The sequence below is a fragment of the Ochotona curzoniae genome, unplaced genomic scaffold (genome assembly GCF_017591425.1).
Source record: "Ochotona curzoniae isolate NIBS_2020 unplaced genomic scaffold, NIBS_Ocur_1.0 scaffold_3208, whole genome shotgun sequence".
In the NCBI taxonomy this organism is placed as follows: domain Eukaryota; kingdom Metazoa; phylum Chordata; class Mammalia; order Lagomorpha; family Ochotonidae; genus Ochotona; species Ochotona curzoniae.
This window is the reverse complement of record NW_024467106.1, coordinates 18,717,641-18,734,919: the sequence shown is the minus strand read 5'-3', so window position 1 is coordinate 18,734,919 and position 17,279 is coordinate 18,717,641. Positions and strand designations below refer to the sequence as shown.

The 17,279-nt window shown below is 39.5% G+C and overlaps 1 protein-coding gene across 1 annotated transcript; it reads right to left on the bottom strand.

The window, feature by feature from the left end:
* Positions 1–1,854: 1,854 nt before the first annotated feature.
* LOC121144858 (olfactory receptor 2K2) lies at positions 1,855–2,949 on the bottom strand. The gene has a single exon (XM_040963446.1). The coding sequence runs from the start codon at positions 2,919–2,921 to the stop codon at positions 1,971–1,973; it is 951 nt and encodes a 316-aa protein (XP_040819380.1). The 5' UTR covers positions 2,922–2,949; the 3' UTR covers positions 1,855–1,970.
* Positions 2,950–17,279: the final 14,330 nt, after the last annotated feature.

Here is a 17,279-nt window from a genome sequence, read left to right as displayed (position 1 = left end):
CTCAGAGCTTACTTCTATTGCACACTATAAAACATTTCTCCCCTTTTTGTTGTGATTGATTGATTGATTGATTGATAAGACAGAGTTACAGACCTAATGGAAGAGAAACCCAGAGAGGGAGTTCTTCTACCCACTGATTTATTCCCTAAATGGCAAAACGATTGGGGTTAATTAAGGCCACTGGAATTCCATCCAGATCCCTCGAGCGTGTGGGAGAGGACCAGGTACCTGGGCCATTTTAACAACCAGGGCTGGGGTGATCCAAGCCACAAACCAAGAGTTTCTTCCAGGACTCCCACAGGTGTGTGGACCCAAGGACTTGTGTCATCTTCTGCTGCCTTTTCAGATGCACTAGCAGGTAACTGGATCAGAAATGCAGCCGGGACTCAAACGAGTGTTCATATGGGATGAGAGCATGGCAGATGATGGCTTGGCCCCTGCACCACGTCACTGGCCCCATTATTCCTCTGGTGGCAGCATGATCTGGCATCACCTTTGTCCCCTGGCTCCATCTCCAGAGTTCTGCTTGTGATTATATGGAGCCTATTGTAAATGGGTTGCATATCCAGGAACATGTAACGGAAGTCCTACCTCTAAGGTAATAGTCTAAGAATTAAATAATAAAACTCAAATTCCAATGCTAAAACTTTTTAAGTACTTCATATTTTGATAAAAGAATTTATATTTCTCCACTGAAAACATCCTTCCCTTTCCTAGTATAAAAGTAGAAGCAGAGAGACAGATGCTGCAGATGAACGAAGGAATAATGGAGGGAAGAATAGAATGTGAAGTGAAAGAGAGAAAGAGAATTTGTAACAGAAAAAAACATCAAAAGAGTAAAATGAATCTAGTTTTCTTCTGTAAAATATTTTTTTTACCAGGCACCAGGTCTCCCAAAGTTAATTTCAAAACCTCTTTCAGAATTTCTTGGAGCCCTAATATAACAACTTAATAGGGTCCATTCTATTGCTCCTGAGCAAAAATATCTGAGTTGAGGCCCAGAATCTCAATTTCTAGCAGCCAAAAAAAAAAAAAAAAGAAAGAAAGAAAGAAAGAAAAAAGCAGATTTAAAATAGCTAATGTACATATCCTGTCATTTTTAGACATTTATAAGGCAATAAACCCTATTGTCCTTATTTCTGTTTCATAGCTTTCGTAAGTGGTGCTTCCCAAACATGATTGATTTGAAACTAATACATTTATTAATTTACAGAGTGCTGTAAACATGAGAACTACAAAACAGCAGGATTACTCACCCTTGAGAAGTCATCTACTAAAGAACAAAGGCACACAACGGAAAGACCTAGATAGTGTAAGGATAGCTTTCCCACACACAGTTTGCACAGGTACCTTCGCACTTCAAAAAACAAGTCTGGCAAACCAGGAAAATCCCACTGGATACCTCACTCAGGAAGAGCATGATATTAATTCTAGAGTTTTAAACAACAAAGGGAATTTAGGGAGCCACCACTATTTTGTAGAATGAGCTCTGACCCCGAAGTCGCCAAGATGTTGTAGTATCAATCCCAAATGTGTGATGTATGTCTGTTTTCTTTGATTCTGTTTTCTCACTTGCTCAATGGAAGTCAATAGCCGTCATCTGTTTCTTTGTTTCTTTAGGCTCCCATTTCTTGAGAGAAAGAGTTTAAGCAGAGACGATATTCGAGTTTCTTCTGGCACCAACATTCATCAAATCTATCCAAGTTTCCTTCTGGAGTAAACATTTAATGACTATAGCTCACAACTGCACATCTCCATGGAAAGAAGACAGGAGCTGTGAATACGTGCATGCTGGAGCCTACCGTTGTCCACAGGCAATGACTACATACACGCAACTCACAATTGTGAGCATGTAGAACTTCAGGCCAGAGTGCCAGGGGGTAGTACGCGACCAGACCTTTTCTGTCCAGAATACATACATCCCTGATACTAAAAAAACAAAACAAACCAAACCAAACATAGACACCTTGTCATTGATGCTGTTGTGTTGGATGCAAAGGTATTTTGCCCAGCAGCTTTGTCATTGCATCTTTGACTTCCTTGTTTCTTAAACTGTAAATTATGGGGTTCAACATAGGGGTGAGCAATCCATAAAGCAAGGCAATGATTTTATTGAGTCCTTGTGTGTTGAATGAAGAAGGTTTTAAGTACATAGACAAGGCAGCCCCATAATACAAGATCACTACAGTTAAGTGGGCCCCGCAGGTAGAAAAAGCTTTGCTTCTTCCCTCTGCTGAGTTGATTTTCAAAACAGCGGAAAGGATGAAGGCGTAAGAGATGCAAATTAAGAGCATTGGGATGGGCAGGAGGAGAATGCTGACTATCAGCATTATCATGTCCATGAGCCATGAACTCGCGCAGGCTAAGTTTAGCACTGCCAGAATTTCACATGTGAAGTGGTCAATGAGATTCCCACAGAGTGGGATCTGCAGGGCAAAACTGGTTTCCAGCAGTGCGGTCAGAGAGCCTGTCACCCAAGAGACAGTGGCCATCTGCACACAGACCTGCCTGTTCATGATGATGGGGTACCTCAGGGGGTTGCAAATGGCCACACAGCGGTCAAATGCCATCACAGCCAGCAGCACGCACTCGGTTGAGCCCATGGCAAGGGACAGATACATCTGGATAGCACACACGGGGAAGATAACGGTTTTCTGGGATGACAGCAAGTTCACCAGCAAAGTAGGGACAGAGGCAGATGTGTAACAAATATCCACGAAAGAAAGATTGCCCAGGAACAAGTACATGGGCATGTTAAGGCGTGAATCTACGATCGTGACTAAAATAAGTGTGCTATTACCCAAAAGAGTGATTAGATACATTACAAAGCTGAAGACGAAGAGAACAATTTCCAGTCTTGGGTACTGGGATAATCCTTCCAGGAAAAAATAACTCCATGTGGTGAAGTTGGCTGCCTGCATTCCTTTTCTTTCAACTGAATGTTGCTAGAATTTTTCTCTTCATTTCATCTGAGGAAATAAAAAAAAAACCATTTCTTTTCCCTATTAATAAAAAACAACAATACAATAAAAGAAGCTATCATACTGGGCATTTATTGACTTAAAGGGAAAAAGCAGGCTTGATCTATATAAACAATTGCTTCGTCCACAACAAAATAGAAAGCAGTAAATTTAAAAACAAGAAGAAACTTGTTTAACATTTCAATCTCAGCACATAATCTTATCCTTGGTACACAAATTTTTTCATAAAGATTTGGATGAGGAAAAATATGAATGTACTTTGAATAAATTATTGAGCACAAATTACCAAAGTAAGGTAGTGAAAGTTTGAATGGAAATCTTGGAGGCACAAGAAAAAATTAGAGGTATTTAAAGAAACAAATAAGTGAATTTTAAACCAAAACATGTGAAGCTTTTGGTCTGAATAAACTTTCTCAACGAACAGTTTTGATATTTGTATATCGGTTTTGATACATATGACATTGCTTGTATCAGTACAAATGCCACTCTGTAAGTACATTGAAGAGCTGATGTGTACGTCACAGAGAAAGACCGGTTGGACACTAACATATGCACTGTGTCATTCATTACTGAGTGCATATCCTAAGTATTAAAGAGTTGTAGAAATTACACCCAAGAATACCCTAAAATTATTAAATGTCATGAAATTCTTTCCTTTCAGTCTTCAAATACTCACAGTTGTTGGAATGCCTTTCCGTATCACCCCGTCTGCACACACTGCCTGCCTCTCTCAGTCCTTTTCACTGCCATAATTCATATTACAGTAGTTCAGTGCTTGTCTTCTTATCAGTAGCATTCCTTCCCAGTTTCTGAATTTCAGACAATTCTATCAGTTTTCCCTATTTTATAAAAAGCAGTTTGGGGCCGGCATGATGGCTCACTGTCTAATCCTCAACCTGCAAGCACTGGAATCCCATATGGGCACTAGTTCATATCCTGGTTGATTCACTTATGATCCAGCTCCCTACCAATGGCATGGGAAAGCAGTGGAGAATGGCCCAAAGCCTTGGAACCCTACACCTATGTGGAAGACCCAAAAGAAGCCCTTAACTCCTGGCTTCAGAATGGCTCATCTCTGGCTTTTGCAGCCATTTAGGGAATGAACCAACAGCAGAAAGATTTTTCTCTCTCCGACTCTCTGTAAAAATGCTTTTCCAACAAAAATAGTAAATAAACCTTAAAAAGTAAAATAAAATAAACTAACATACGTGATGATGGTAAAAATAGTGAAGCTGTGACAATATCTTATGCTATTAGGACAGAGCTATAAAATTCATTGAATTTGTTTTCATTTTATCACATTGTCTTTGAAGTCTCCTCCTACTTTATCTCAGTCTCAGCTCGTTCATTTTTATTTTGTGGTAGTTGACAGCACCTCCTAAGAAGCTTACTTCGAGGCCCAAGCATTATCAGTGGTTCTGACTGCAGCAGTGTTCACGGGACTGGAAGACAGCACGCACAATGAGAAACCCCCACACAGAAAGACACACACCACATGAACTCACTCATTCGTAGAAGCTGAAGAACTCCAACTCATAGAGATGAGAGTGGCATATGGGTCACTGGAGATGTGAACGTGTACGGATGGGGATGAATACTACGAGTCCTGAAATATAATTAAATACGAAAGCTTTGCAAACCACAGCACAATGGGATAACTGTAGTCTATGCCGATCTAAATTTCAAAAGTCTGAAGATTCCCAATATAAGGAAATGATGAATGCTTTATGATACAGAAATGTCAGTTACACATTTAATGTTATTGTTCTGGACTCAGTGAAAATGTATTGAGTATTATGCCAATTAAAACCTTTTAAAAAGCACAATTTATTGGCATTTAGTGTTGCCTAACATTAGCATTTTCCGGTTCCAGAATATTTTTATCAACCCAAAAAGAAATCTGTATGTACTAAAAGGTCACTTCGCTCTCCTCCTCCTTCCCAGCTCCAGCCAACCACAATCTGTTTCACAGAGAAAATCTACTAGTATTACCTACCTCAGTGAACACTTGAACATACGGAGTTTTCCTTTTCTTTCCCGAAATGTCATTTCTCTTCCATCACAATAATTGTTTCTTGCTTCTCCATTTGATAGTTAATAGAGTATATTATGGAGTTCTCTGCATATTTTATACCTAAAAGATTTTCAGAAAAAAGACTATAAAAAGCATAGCCTTCAGGAAAGTTGATTGCTAAGACTAACAAGTCCAAATTTTTAGGATAAAAATCAACCCAGGGAGCTGGAATATTATACTTTCTATTGTTTAAAAATAATTGCTGAGAAAAAATAGCCTTTCCATGTGAATTCTGTCATCAACTTCAAATAAAATATCATTTCTAAATGTTCATCATAAAGTTGGTCTTATGCAAGAATGAGTCTCCGTATTTAAAAAGTTATATAAAAATCAACAGTGCAATTCATTTCTTTCAAAAGTATCTACTGCTAGCACCACAGCTAAAAATGCCAAAGAATGGCAGCAGAAACACCATGCAAATTTAAGTCAGCTGTTGTTTGGGGGAAATTTGTTTTCCCTAAGCAATTTAAAGTTCAGCAGCTATAAAAAAGAGGGGTTTGAAACTTCAAATCCTTCAGGGATAATATCCCAAAGATCCAATTATATTAAACTTTAAAAAAGTCTGATACAGAATGAGCCACAGTTCCTTCAAAACACTTTCAAGAATTTATGGAAACAGTCTCCTATTCCCCTTCCGCCCATAAATCCCTGGTTATGTCAGGATTTTACTGTGTGTGAATGATAACAGTGTAGAATACGTAAAAGACTAGGAACAAAAGATGTCTCTAGAATGCTGATGTGTTCTCCATTTCTGGGATGACGCCTTCTTTCCAGAAACCAAAGAAATGTTTACTCAAGCTACAAGTGAACCACTGAATATTCAAACAAGCAATCCCTAATTTGAGTCAATGTGCACATATTGAGTGGACGGGAAATCAGTGAAACTTAGGTAGCTGTGAGCACATCAAGCCCCAAGCTCTCGGATGCTCAATACCATTCTCCACTAGCAGGAGGCACAGCTCCATGAGAACATGGCAGCCATCCGAGATGCACTTAAGAAAGGACAAAATGAATGCCACATAAATGCCAAGAATGTAGAGATAGCAAAAGGTCATAGGAACCCACCTGATGCACAGCTGCTCCTAAATCTGTGGAAGGTTATTCCAAAGAGAACAATGATGTAGTTCATGCTGGTAAAAGGAAATAGCAGAAAACTCTACAATACATGCCAAAAAATTTGGAAGGATGATGTTAAATAATAGTCACAATTATAAATTATTATAGACAAAATAGTAGCAATTATAAATTATTATAGACAACAAATTACTATTAGTAAAAGGTGGCAGTAGTTAAATATAGACACCACAACTGTTAGTAATGGCTTGGATAAAGAACAGAATATTCACAGGGTGCCAAAATATTTCATCATCAGTCACTTAATTTGAATGATAAAAGAGGAATCCTATAGTGCAAAGACTTAGGGAATAGCAACTTAATATCACCAATGCTGAGATATACTGGCTGTCTGTGCAGATTCATTGTGATGGTCATCGTTCTGAGGTATTCCTACCAACCATGAATCGCCAGAATGTGATTATAAAAGAAAAGCAAACAAACCCAAACTTATAAATATTCTACAAGATAAGTATCCCAAACTTCAAAAATATCAAGGTCAGGAAAAAAAGACACTAAGTAAATGTTTCAGATTAAAGATTAGAGAGTCATGATAACTAAACGCAATGCATGACTCAGCACTGAATATTAGATCAGAAGAAAGCTAGCTACAAATAACATTATGAGCAGAGTAGATAAAATCTCTTAAAATGTGCTGGGGATTAAATTTGTATTAGTGGGCCTGGCGCAGTAGCCTAGCAGCTAAAGTCCTTGCCTTGTACACGCCGGGATCCCATATAGGCGTTGGTTCTAATCCAGGCTGCCCCAGTTCTCATTTGGCTCCCTGCTTGTGGCCTGGGAAAGCAGTTAAAGATGGTCCAAAGCCTTGGGATGCTGCACCTCCATGAGAAACCCAGAAGAAGCTCCCGGCTCCTGGTTTCGTGTCAGCACAGCTCCATCCATTGCAGCTGCCTGGGGAGTGAATCATTGACAGAAGATCTTCCTCTGTGTCTCTCCTCTCTGTATTTCTGACTTTCCAATAAAAATGAATAAACGAATAAGCCTTTTTAAGAATTTGTATTGGTGTTACATCTCTTCATGTCAATCTGCACGTACCGAAAAGCCACTGCCCTTAGAGAACACTTGCTGATACTGCTGGAGGAACAAAGGAGCTGCACCTGCCTCCACACCACTCATTGCATTTTTTTCAAAGTCTCTAGTTGTATGTAGAGAACACACATTATTTGTGGAAATAATTTCCCAAATTTTCTGTGTCCTTTTAACGTAATTGATCATTGGGTTGCGTGGCCCACCCAGGATGAGCATGAAGCAGTTACATTTGCTGTATACAATATTGCTGTTGGATTGTATAATGCAGGAAACCTCAGAGGATGATTCCGTGTTTGTTAGTTTTAATTTTTCTTCAGAGTCAATGCGCACCATAATTCCTTGTTACCACTAGGAAATAAAATGGTAATTTTACAGGAAAATTTATAATGAGATGCTTGTTTACATAAAATAATTCAACAGAATCAACAAAAACCTATGGAATCCATATATATTACAGAGAAAAGTTACAAAATATAAGGTCAATATATAAAAGGCAATCACTTTCCTATAAACCAGCAATGAAAAAATGGAATTAAAATTTTAAGACACAATGTCCTTTATATTAAAAAAATGAAATTCTTAGGCATTTAAGTCTAACAAAATGTTTGTAAGATATGTATAAGGAAAACTAAACAAAATCAAAAAACTTAATATATGGAGGAATAGTCCATGTTTTGGAATGATAGAGTTAGCATTGTTAAGGTGTCAACTCCTCACAACTTGATCTATAGCTGCAATATAATGCCAGTCAAAATACTGTGAGGTTATTTGTGGATATTAATAAACTGACTGTAAAGTTTACAGGCATGAATGTATACCCACTTTGGGAGACAAGGTTATATAAACTCATATGATATGATCCAGCAACCAGGTGCTTTGGTTATTTATTCAATGGAGCTGAAAGTTTATGTTCACTAAAAAACTTACACAGGTATTTATAGCAACTGTATTGTAATTAACAAAACTTGAAGCAACTAAGAAGTCATTCAGTAGGCAAATAGGCAAACAAACCAAGGTACATTCTGACAACGGGACTTCATTAAGTACTGAAAAGTGCAACCAAGCCGTGAAAAGGCATGGAAGAACTTTAAGTATGTATTACTAACTGAAAGAAGCCAGTCAAAAAATCTACATACTATACAAGCTTACCTCTATGACATCCTTAAAAAGGCAAAACTATGGCAAATGTAAAAATCTCAGGGGCTTCTAGGGATGGAGGGAGAGATAGGGGCAGGCAGGAGAAACGTAAGGACACCTAGAGCTGTGATACTGTGATGGTGAATGTATGTCACGCTATCTTTGTGCACAACCATGGAAAGTACACTATCCCAAGTGAACCCTCCTAGCCTCAAAGTTTTGGGAACTGAAGAGCAAGGTGCCAGGCTCTGCTTGGCTCCAGTGAGAGCTCCTGAGGGATGGCACTGCAATGGTGGGAGTGTGCGAAAGAGGAAATGACACAGGAACCCTCGTGAGCTCCTTGGAATCCAAGGGCAGCACCTAGGACCACAACAATTTCTCAGTGGGCCCCACATCTTCAACGTCCTGAAACATCTTAATATTGCCATACTGGGATGTTCCAACCAACTGAGCCCATAGCATGGACACGGCGAGGGTCAGGGAATCAGACACGGACAGGAGACCAGTAGTGGTGGAAGAGGTCTCTCTCTCTCTGGCCTCCCTTTATTCAGCCATATATATATACCTTTCCCCCAAGCCTCTAGCAGAACAATCGGATGCTAATGAGTCTGACAGACCAGGTGCCACTAGCCTCCAAGCCCATTTCCTGCAGGAGCCAAGCTTAACAAATGCTAATCAACTCCTTAGCTCTCAACACTGGGACCCAAGCCTGCAGCGCATGAAGCTTTGGGAAACAAACTATACCCAAACCATAGCAACTTTTCCTCACAGGATTTAAGAAGTTATTATGCCTGAAGTGCTCAGCAGCGTGGACAGACCTATATGACTGTGCACAGTAGTTACTGACCCAGCTACAGTGGCTAACAGCGTGGACTCCTCACCAAGCGCTTCAGATCCTAAGAACAGTGGAGAACTTGCATGGAACAGTAATAGAGGAATATAAGGATGGAGGAGGGATAATCTCTATCCATGGAAATCTGTGTTAAAAAATAAATCTTTATATATTAAAAATAATAGTAGAGTGATGGGTAAAGTTGCTGCCTATGATGCCAGCATTCTATATGAGCAACATTCTATATTGTGTCCCAGTGGCTCCACTGCTGACCCAGCTCCCTGCTAATGTGTGTAGGAAAACAGCAGACGATGGTCCAAGGGTTTGGGCCCCTTCACCCATGTAGCAGACCCAGATGGCATTTCAAGCTCTTGGCTTCAGCCTGGCCCAGTCATGGTCATTACAGCTACTTACAGAATGAAAGTGGGGGACGCATCTTTTAAATTCTGCTTCCCAAGTAAATAAGCAAATCCTTTATAAAAAAAATCTAATGTCTATCTCTAATTATGAATCATTTCTATCCGTACACAAAATTCCTTTCTGATAAAATGTAATCTTCAAAATTGAGGCAAAACATGTTTCCATAAAAGAAGCCATCTCACAAAACAAGTAATGTAAATCAGAGAAAACAGTTGTTTTTTTTTTCTTTTTAATGTTGTGAAAGACTTCTTTATTTTAAAAGCAGAGTTTACAGAGAGACACAAAGAGAAGGACATTCCATCTGCTGGTTCATTTTCCAAATGGCTGTAATTGCCAGAGCTAGGGCAGTCCAAAGCCAGAAGCTGGATAAGAATTGGTGCCCACGTGGGATGTTAACATTCCAGGATGTGGCTTAACTTACTGTGCCACAATGTTTGTCCCCATTTTAAAAAAAGGAGTTATACCCGGGAGTTACATGTACACACCTGCACACACATATGCCAGTTTATAGCGACATACTTGGAAGTGCCAAAAGGTGGAAACACTTTAAATATCTAATAGCAGACCAATGGATGAAGTATGTTTTCTTTTCATAAACAGACTACTGTATGGCAACAGACATGAACAAACTGCAGCCACATGTGCTAATATGGATGAATCTTGTACATTTAGCATGCAGGAAAGGACACCAGGCATACCGCAATGTGTCCCACAGGATTCTGCCTCTTAGACTCCTAACCACTAGCGGCTACAAAACTTAGAATTTAGGAGAGTGATCCTCTGTGTGGAAGAATACAAGGCATACTTACAGGGCACGAGCACAAATTCAGCCAGCTAAAACATGCATCCAGATGGGGATTTGCTGTCTGGAGGAGAGTCCCATGGGTAGCTCAAGTCCATTTGGCTAGCCACGGTCTAGGTCCTTACTGATCTGTCTGTAAGTTTCATCCATTTTTGATAGAATATTAAAGTCTGAGTGTTATGACTTCATTATGTATTTTCCCTTCCAGTTCTGTCAGTTGTTTCAAGTATTTTCGGGTCCTTTATATCTTCATAGATATCATAAAATGTTGGCCATAATTTCCTGTTTCTTCACGTGTCCTGTAATCTCTTGTTTTGCACTAGACAAGTGCAATATTGAAACATTACGTGTTGTTGCTTTTAATGACTTCTTGAGTGAATTTTGTCAAGACTGAATTCTTTTTTGTGACTACTGCAGTGTCTGTTAGCTTAGTGGTCAGCCAAGAGTTGAACAGAAATGTGCTTGTCACTCCTCTATGCTGGCAGTGAATCCTTTTATTCTCAAAGATGTGTTGTCTAAGATACTGCATTTATATATGACTTTAATGAATGTTCGGGAGAATCAGAGAGGAGGATAGAGAGTCAAGAGCAGCCAGCAACCTAACTCTAACACGAGAGCTCACTATTTTATAGATTCCTAACTTCCCGAACACCAGGTGTTTCTCCTCAGCTAGTGTCTCTGGCTTCCCTGCTCCCAAAGTTTCTGAACTTTCTTTCCTTCTTGTGATAGGTTCTGCATTCCTCTCAGTACTCAAGACTTCTTCTCAAGAACTCAGAAATGATTGTTTATACAGAAAAACTTAGAGGGGTTGGGAGAGGTGGTGAAAGGGTGAAGAAAGAGAGGGGGAAGGTGGGGGGAACTGGGAGCACAGAGATTCTGGATCTTCCATTTGGGTGGCCACACACCACTACAGCCAACTACACCACTACAGCCAACTACACCACTACAGCCAACTACACCACTACAGCCAACTACACCACTGCCTCCCAGGGTTTGCTTTAGCAGGACTTGAAATTGGATGGGTTGCAACCCTGGTACTCAAATGCAGACACATGGATTTGGAATGTGTATGTCCCAAGTGATGTCTTAACCAGTAGGCCTAATGCTTGCTCTCTGGAAAGAACATTACAAATCTTTAATATGATTATTAATTAGCATTCTTATTTCTATAATAGCCATTTTTTAAAATAAAAATATTTATTGTCACTGGTAAGGCAGATCTTCAGAAAGAAGAGACATACAGAGAAAGAGCTGGTTTACTAACCAAATGGCCACAGCAACCAGAGCTGAGCTGAACTGAAGCCAAAAGCCAGGAGACTCCAGGTTTCCCATGTGGGTTCAGGGTCTCAGGGCTTTGGGTCAGCCTCTACTGCTTCTGCTGGTCACAAGCAGGGAGCTGGATGGGAGGCAAGGCTGCCTGGATCCCAGCATATGCAAGGCAAGGATTTAGCAACTTAGCCATCATGCAAGGGTCGGCTGATCCCTGAGGTGTTTCTGCAGAAAAGAGCCACGTGCGTTTGAGGGGAGCTCATTTTCTGTTCTAGCAGGTGAAGTGGCTCGTTAATAGTTACTTGTAATAGTTTCTAGTAACTCTGTGTATGTCCAAGGTGTCTGTTACATTTCCTTTTTCTTTTTTGATTCTATTGATTCATGCTTTCTTCCTCCTCTTGACTAGTTGGGCCAGTGAAGAGATTTATTTTAATGATTTTCTCAAAGAACCAACTCTCATTGCTCTTGTGTATTGTTCTTTTGGTCTCTGGTTCACTTCCTCTCCCCCCCCCCCTTTTTTTTTTCTTGCTAATCTTGGCGTTGCTTTGCTATAGTTTTTCTAGCTCCTTCAACTGAAAAGATAGCTCATTTACTTGGTACTTTTTGCTTTCTTAACATAAGCATTGAGATGAACTTTCCTCTGAACACTGCCTTGATTGTGCAACATAAGTTTTGATACGTTGTGTGGATTCCATTCAGTAGTATATAATTCAGCCTCCAGGGATTTCCATACCTTCTAGGGTATTTTGACTTATTGGTCTCCAGGTTTACTCCATTTTAGTCTGAGAAGATGCAGGATATACTTTTTGATTTTTCAAAACTTTGCTGAGGCTTGTGTTGTCACCTATTACATGATCAATCCTGGAGAAAGTTCCTTGTACAGCTGAAAAAATGTGTATTTTCTGTAGGATCAAAGGTTCTGTAGATATTAAGTCCATTTGCTGTAGTGTCTGGGTGAGCTCTGTTGTTTCCTTGCTGAGTTTCTGTGTATTCGACCTGTCCATTGACGTTAAAAGGATATTAAGGTCCCAACTATTAATGTATTGCTGTCTCTTTCTCCCTTTAAATCCATTAGTTGTTTCACGCAGGTAGGTACCCTAGCATTTGGTGTATATACATTATTATGGTGCTCTCTTCTTGCTGAATAGATCCTTTGGTCATTGTGGAGTCCTTTTTCACTGCTTTTAATGTTTTTCAGGCAAAAAGTCTATATTATCTGATAGAATGGCTATGCCAACTAGTTTTTCCTTTCCATTAGCCTGGAATATCTTTTTCCATCCTTTCATTTTCAATTTCAATCTGTGTTGGTAAGATGTGTCTCCTGTAGGCAACAGAGAGATGGGTTTTGGTTTTTTGATCCAGTCTGCTAATCTAGTATATGTTTGATTGATGCGTTTAAGCCGTTTGCATCAGGGTTAATAGAAATAGGTGGTAGTCTGGTCCTGTCATTCTAGCAATGGGTTATTCATTATTTAGCTTAGTCTTTTGTTGTCATTTTACTGACATGTTCTCCCTATTTCCCTTTGGTTTTGGTAGTATATTATAGCCTTTAGAAAGGAAAATGAAATTAAAAACATGTAATAGACTGGCATAGCACTAGCTCCATTTAATAAAAAACACAAAAAAGCTGAGTTCAATACTCAACAAATACTTTAAGTACACAAACGCGTACATCACTTTAAGACTAACATGCATTACATTAACTAGTATGTCATTAATAATTACTACTCCTGGGATGTTACTTATCAAAATGTTACAGGTTACCCTTGGATTCTTACATATAAAGGATTTTCATTTTATCTGTGGAAATAAGTATTTACCTGTATAATCTGGACTAGTAAAGCTTTACTTTTTAAGCTCAGCTGAAAACAAATTTTTAAATGCTTATTAAACAAATAAAAACATTGGGGACAGTATAGTGGGTAGCCAAGTTAAGCCACCACCTGTATTGTTGGTATTCAAGCTGTGTACCAAGTTTTAGCCGCTCCACTCTGATTCCCTCTGAGCTCCCTGTCACTGTGCTTCACAAGGCAGCGACAGACAGATCAGGTGCACGGGTCCCTGCATGCGAGTCTGGAGACCCAGATGATGATCTTACCTTTCGCCTGGTCAAACCCTGGCTGCCTCAGCTATGTGGAGAATGAATCAAAATAAGTACTCTTCGCTTTATCAGTCTTTGTTTCATTAATATACCAAAAAGATTTTATATTTGACAGTATTCTGTATCATGTGTCTAAACAATGAGACCTAAGATGGGGTTTAATCATTCTCAAAAATGCTCATATAAATGCTTAGTCTTCTCATGTTTTTAAATGAATGCTTTACCATTGTTATTTAAATATATCATTTTGCAGGTTAAAAAAAAAACTTAAAACTTTCAATAAGGGTCCAGCACAGTGACCTAGTGGCTCAAGTTCTTGCCTTGCACAATCCAGGATCCAATATGGGCACGGGCTGTTATCTCGGCTACCCTACTTCCCTTCCAGCTCCCTGCTTGTGGCCTGGGAAATCAGGCAAGAACAGCCCAAAGCCTTGGGACCTGCACCAGCGTGGAAGACCCAGAGTAAGCTCCTGGCTGCTGGCTTCAGATTGGCTCAACTCTGATAGTTCTGGCGACTAGGAGAGTGAGTCACTGGACAGAAGAGCTTTCTGTCTCTCCTTCTCTGTAGATCTGCCTTTCCAATAAAGATAAATAAATATAAAAACAAATAAGCAAACAAAACCTTGCAATCAGCACCACTGTTTTTTGAAAGCTTATTCCTAATTAACATCTTGATTTCCCACTAAAAACAAACAAAAAACACTCATTGCTATCATCAATTACCACAGACAGAGAAGGGAAGGAAAGGGCTGAGGCCTGCCATGCTAACAGAGAATGAGCAAGGTCTCTCACTCTGCAGCCCACCTCCACAGCCTGAATTTCATTTGGCAACTTGCACTATACCATGTAGCTGTACCTCTGACATTTAAAATCCCTAAGTGTGGATCAATGCCTTGGAAGTTGAACTATTTTCCTACAGAACTGTAAAAATGAATGCACTACTTGAAAAAGAACAGACAATGCAGCTTTTCTTTACCATTTAATATCTTATTGGGGTTGGGTGGGATTTTTCCTTCAAATAAAACTATCACATGCTTAGCCAGTTGAGTACATATTGCAGAGGAGTCTGTGAAGATGTTGCATATAAAATACAAAAATTGGTTACATATACATTCAATTCACAATAGTGTACGAATTACAACGAGTGTCAATGTCAAAATAACTCCCTGGACTTCACACGCAGCATGAAGATGCGTGGCAGCAGCAAGGTGGAAGTGTGACCCCAAGGACAGAGTCCACTAGGGCAACTGCCCCTGGAGCACACAGCAGCAGCGTCTCTCTTTTTCCTTGTTAGCAAACACACAGGTTGAAGACAGAAGGGGAACACAGCATGGACTTGCTGGCAGTCAGTTTAGCTGCTTGAGCAGACTCTATGAGGATTACAGGCAGACACTCTGGGAATTGTCAACTGGACTCAACATGACACAATTCTATACCATGTTCACGGTTCTGGGTTCCGACTTTCAAGTATTAATAAATTTGTGAAGACAGATCAAGTGTACTAATGCCAGAAACAAGGAATTCAATAACGGCTCTGCAAACCAGTTGCTTATATAAATAACATTAAATATTTCTAGGGAGAAACTTATCAGAATCTGTCCCAGAAAGCTTTGGAAAACAGAGGCTGATGATATGAGTATGTGTGAGGTACTTCTGCCAGTGGTTCACCAGTAGCAATATTCAACAATTACAAACCTCAGTTTGTAATCCTTTAAACAAACATATACACATGTGCACAATGAACAGAAGCTACGTTGGGGACAGAAAAGACTTAGCATTTACTACTTGCCAATTTTTCAGTGATCCAAGTGAGATAACTCAGCATGTAAGCTAGCAATGTCTTACAAAGCTAAAATAAATGTAATTCAATAGCACTAACCACTAAGGTTCAAGTGTCTTAGCACCACTCTCAGCACCACGGGCAATTCCTTATATATTTAATAACAAAAGGCTTTTAAAGAAACAATATAAAAGATGAGGTTTTAGTCCAAGAGCACAATTCTTGTCCTCATACTGTCTTTGGAAAGATCTGACCTGCTCTGTATTTTTGCCGAGACAGAGTTTCCAAGGTACTTTAAGTAGAAGTCAAAGGGCACTTCGTGGAGGGAGAAGACTGATCTGGAAAACAAGGTTTCTGAAAAACACCCAAAGCCGAGTTTTGCCCAAAGCAAAAAGCCATGCTTGAGTCGAAGGCCATGACACTGTCCTTAAAAACCAGAACACCACTAAAACAATTATATGTCAGTATCAACAAAAACGGTGTTTTGGAATACACATTTAAGCTTAAACATTAAGACTTTCACCAATCAAAAGCAACTTAAAACATGTGAGTACAGACAGGTTCAGATGTCTGGTACAGCAGTGTTTCTCAAAGTGTGAGTAGCACTCCAGTCGAGAGTCAGGAAATGAATGTAGTGGGGCTGAAGAGCTTTTAAAACAGATGGAGAGATCAAGAGTGTCACACACAAAAACAAAAACCAGTGCCTCATCAAGTATTTATTTTGGTTAGATTCACACACATACAACACAATACCAACACACATACACCCACACACAAATTGTTCTGGGTCCTTATGTAACAAATTATCTCTGTTCTTAGTCACAGTCAAAAAAGTCTGAAACACATGGGTCAATGTAGACCACTAAAAAATAATAATTATGAAGATTCCTGGTGTTAATGTCAAAACAGGTTCGAATTGCATGTACACTAGTTTTGTGCTCTGAAGCCCAAGGTGAGCCACATAACATGCTAGGCCTAACCCTACACTCTCAAGCGCGGGCATGAGCACAAATCAGAAACCATACCCGCAATTACTTGCAGTGGAATTATGTTATTTTGATGAAAAGTATTTCAGAAAAAAAGAAACCCCCAGATGGCTAATTAAAGGGCTTTCCCCTCTTCCATAAACTCATACTCTATTAGTAACCAATTTCAAGTTGTCATTACAATTTTGAGATTACAAATGGTCTAATAAAGCAGTGCTATTTGTGATTGTATACTTGCTGCTTTTGGTTCAGCCAAATATATAACCGAATATGTATGTCAAAATGAGCAGTTTTGGTCTAATCTAGTTTCACCTGCCTGTAAGAGAACTTCATTCAGAACTACTTGGAAATCAAACTGTCTCTCTCAACCTATGAAGATGGTAAACAATTACTCCTATAAACCAACCATCTAAACACAGGACTAGACAATGTTCAGTTTCTGACCTTGAAAACCTCAACGAGAAGAGTTACTTTGGTTCTGGTGTAAGGACTTCTGTAACTACCCTAAAGGCACACCTTCTTGGGAGCTGCCTGGGTAGGCCAGAGTTAGTACTGACTTTGCAACAAGCTATAAAACAAAGTGTAGGATGCAGCATATAAAAGTGTCTAGGTGTGGACTTGGCAGAGGCTTAAGAAAAAATACTACATTGTCTAAGAGCATTTTTTTTCAAATGTAAAAGAAGGAGGCTTAACTTGGCTAATTTATAGGACCCCTTCTTGAAGTAACTTATTTA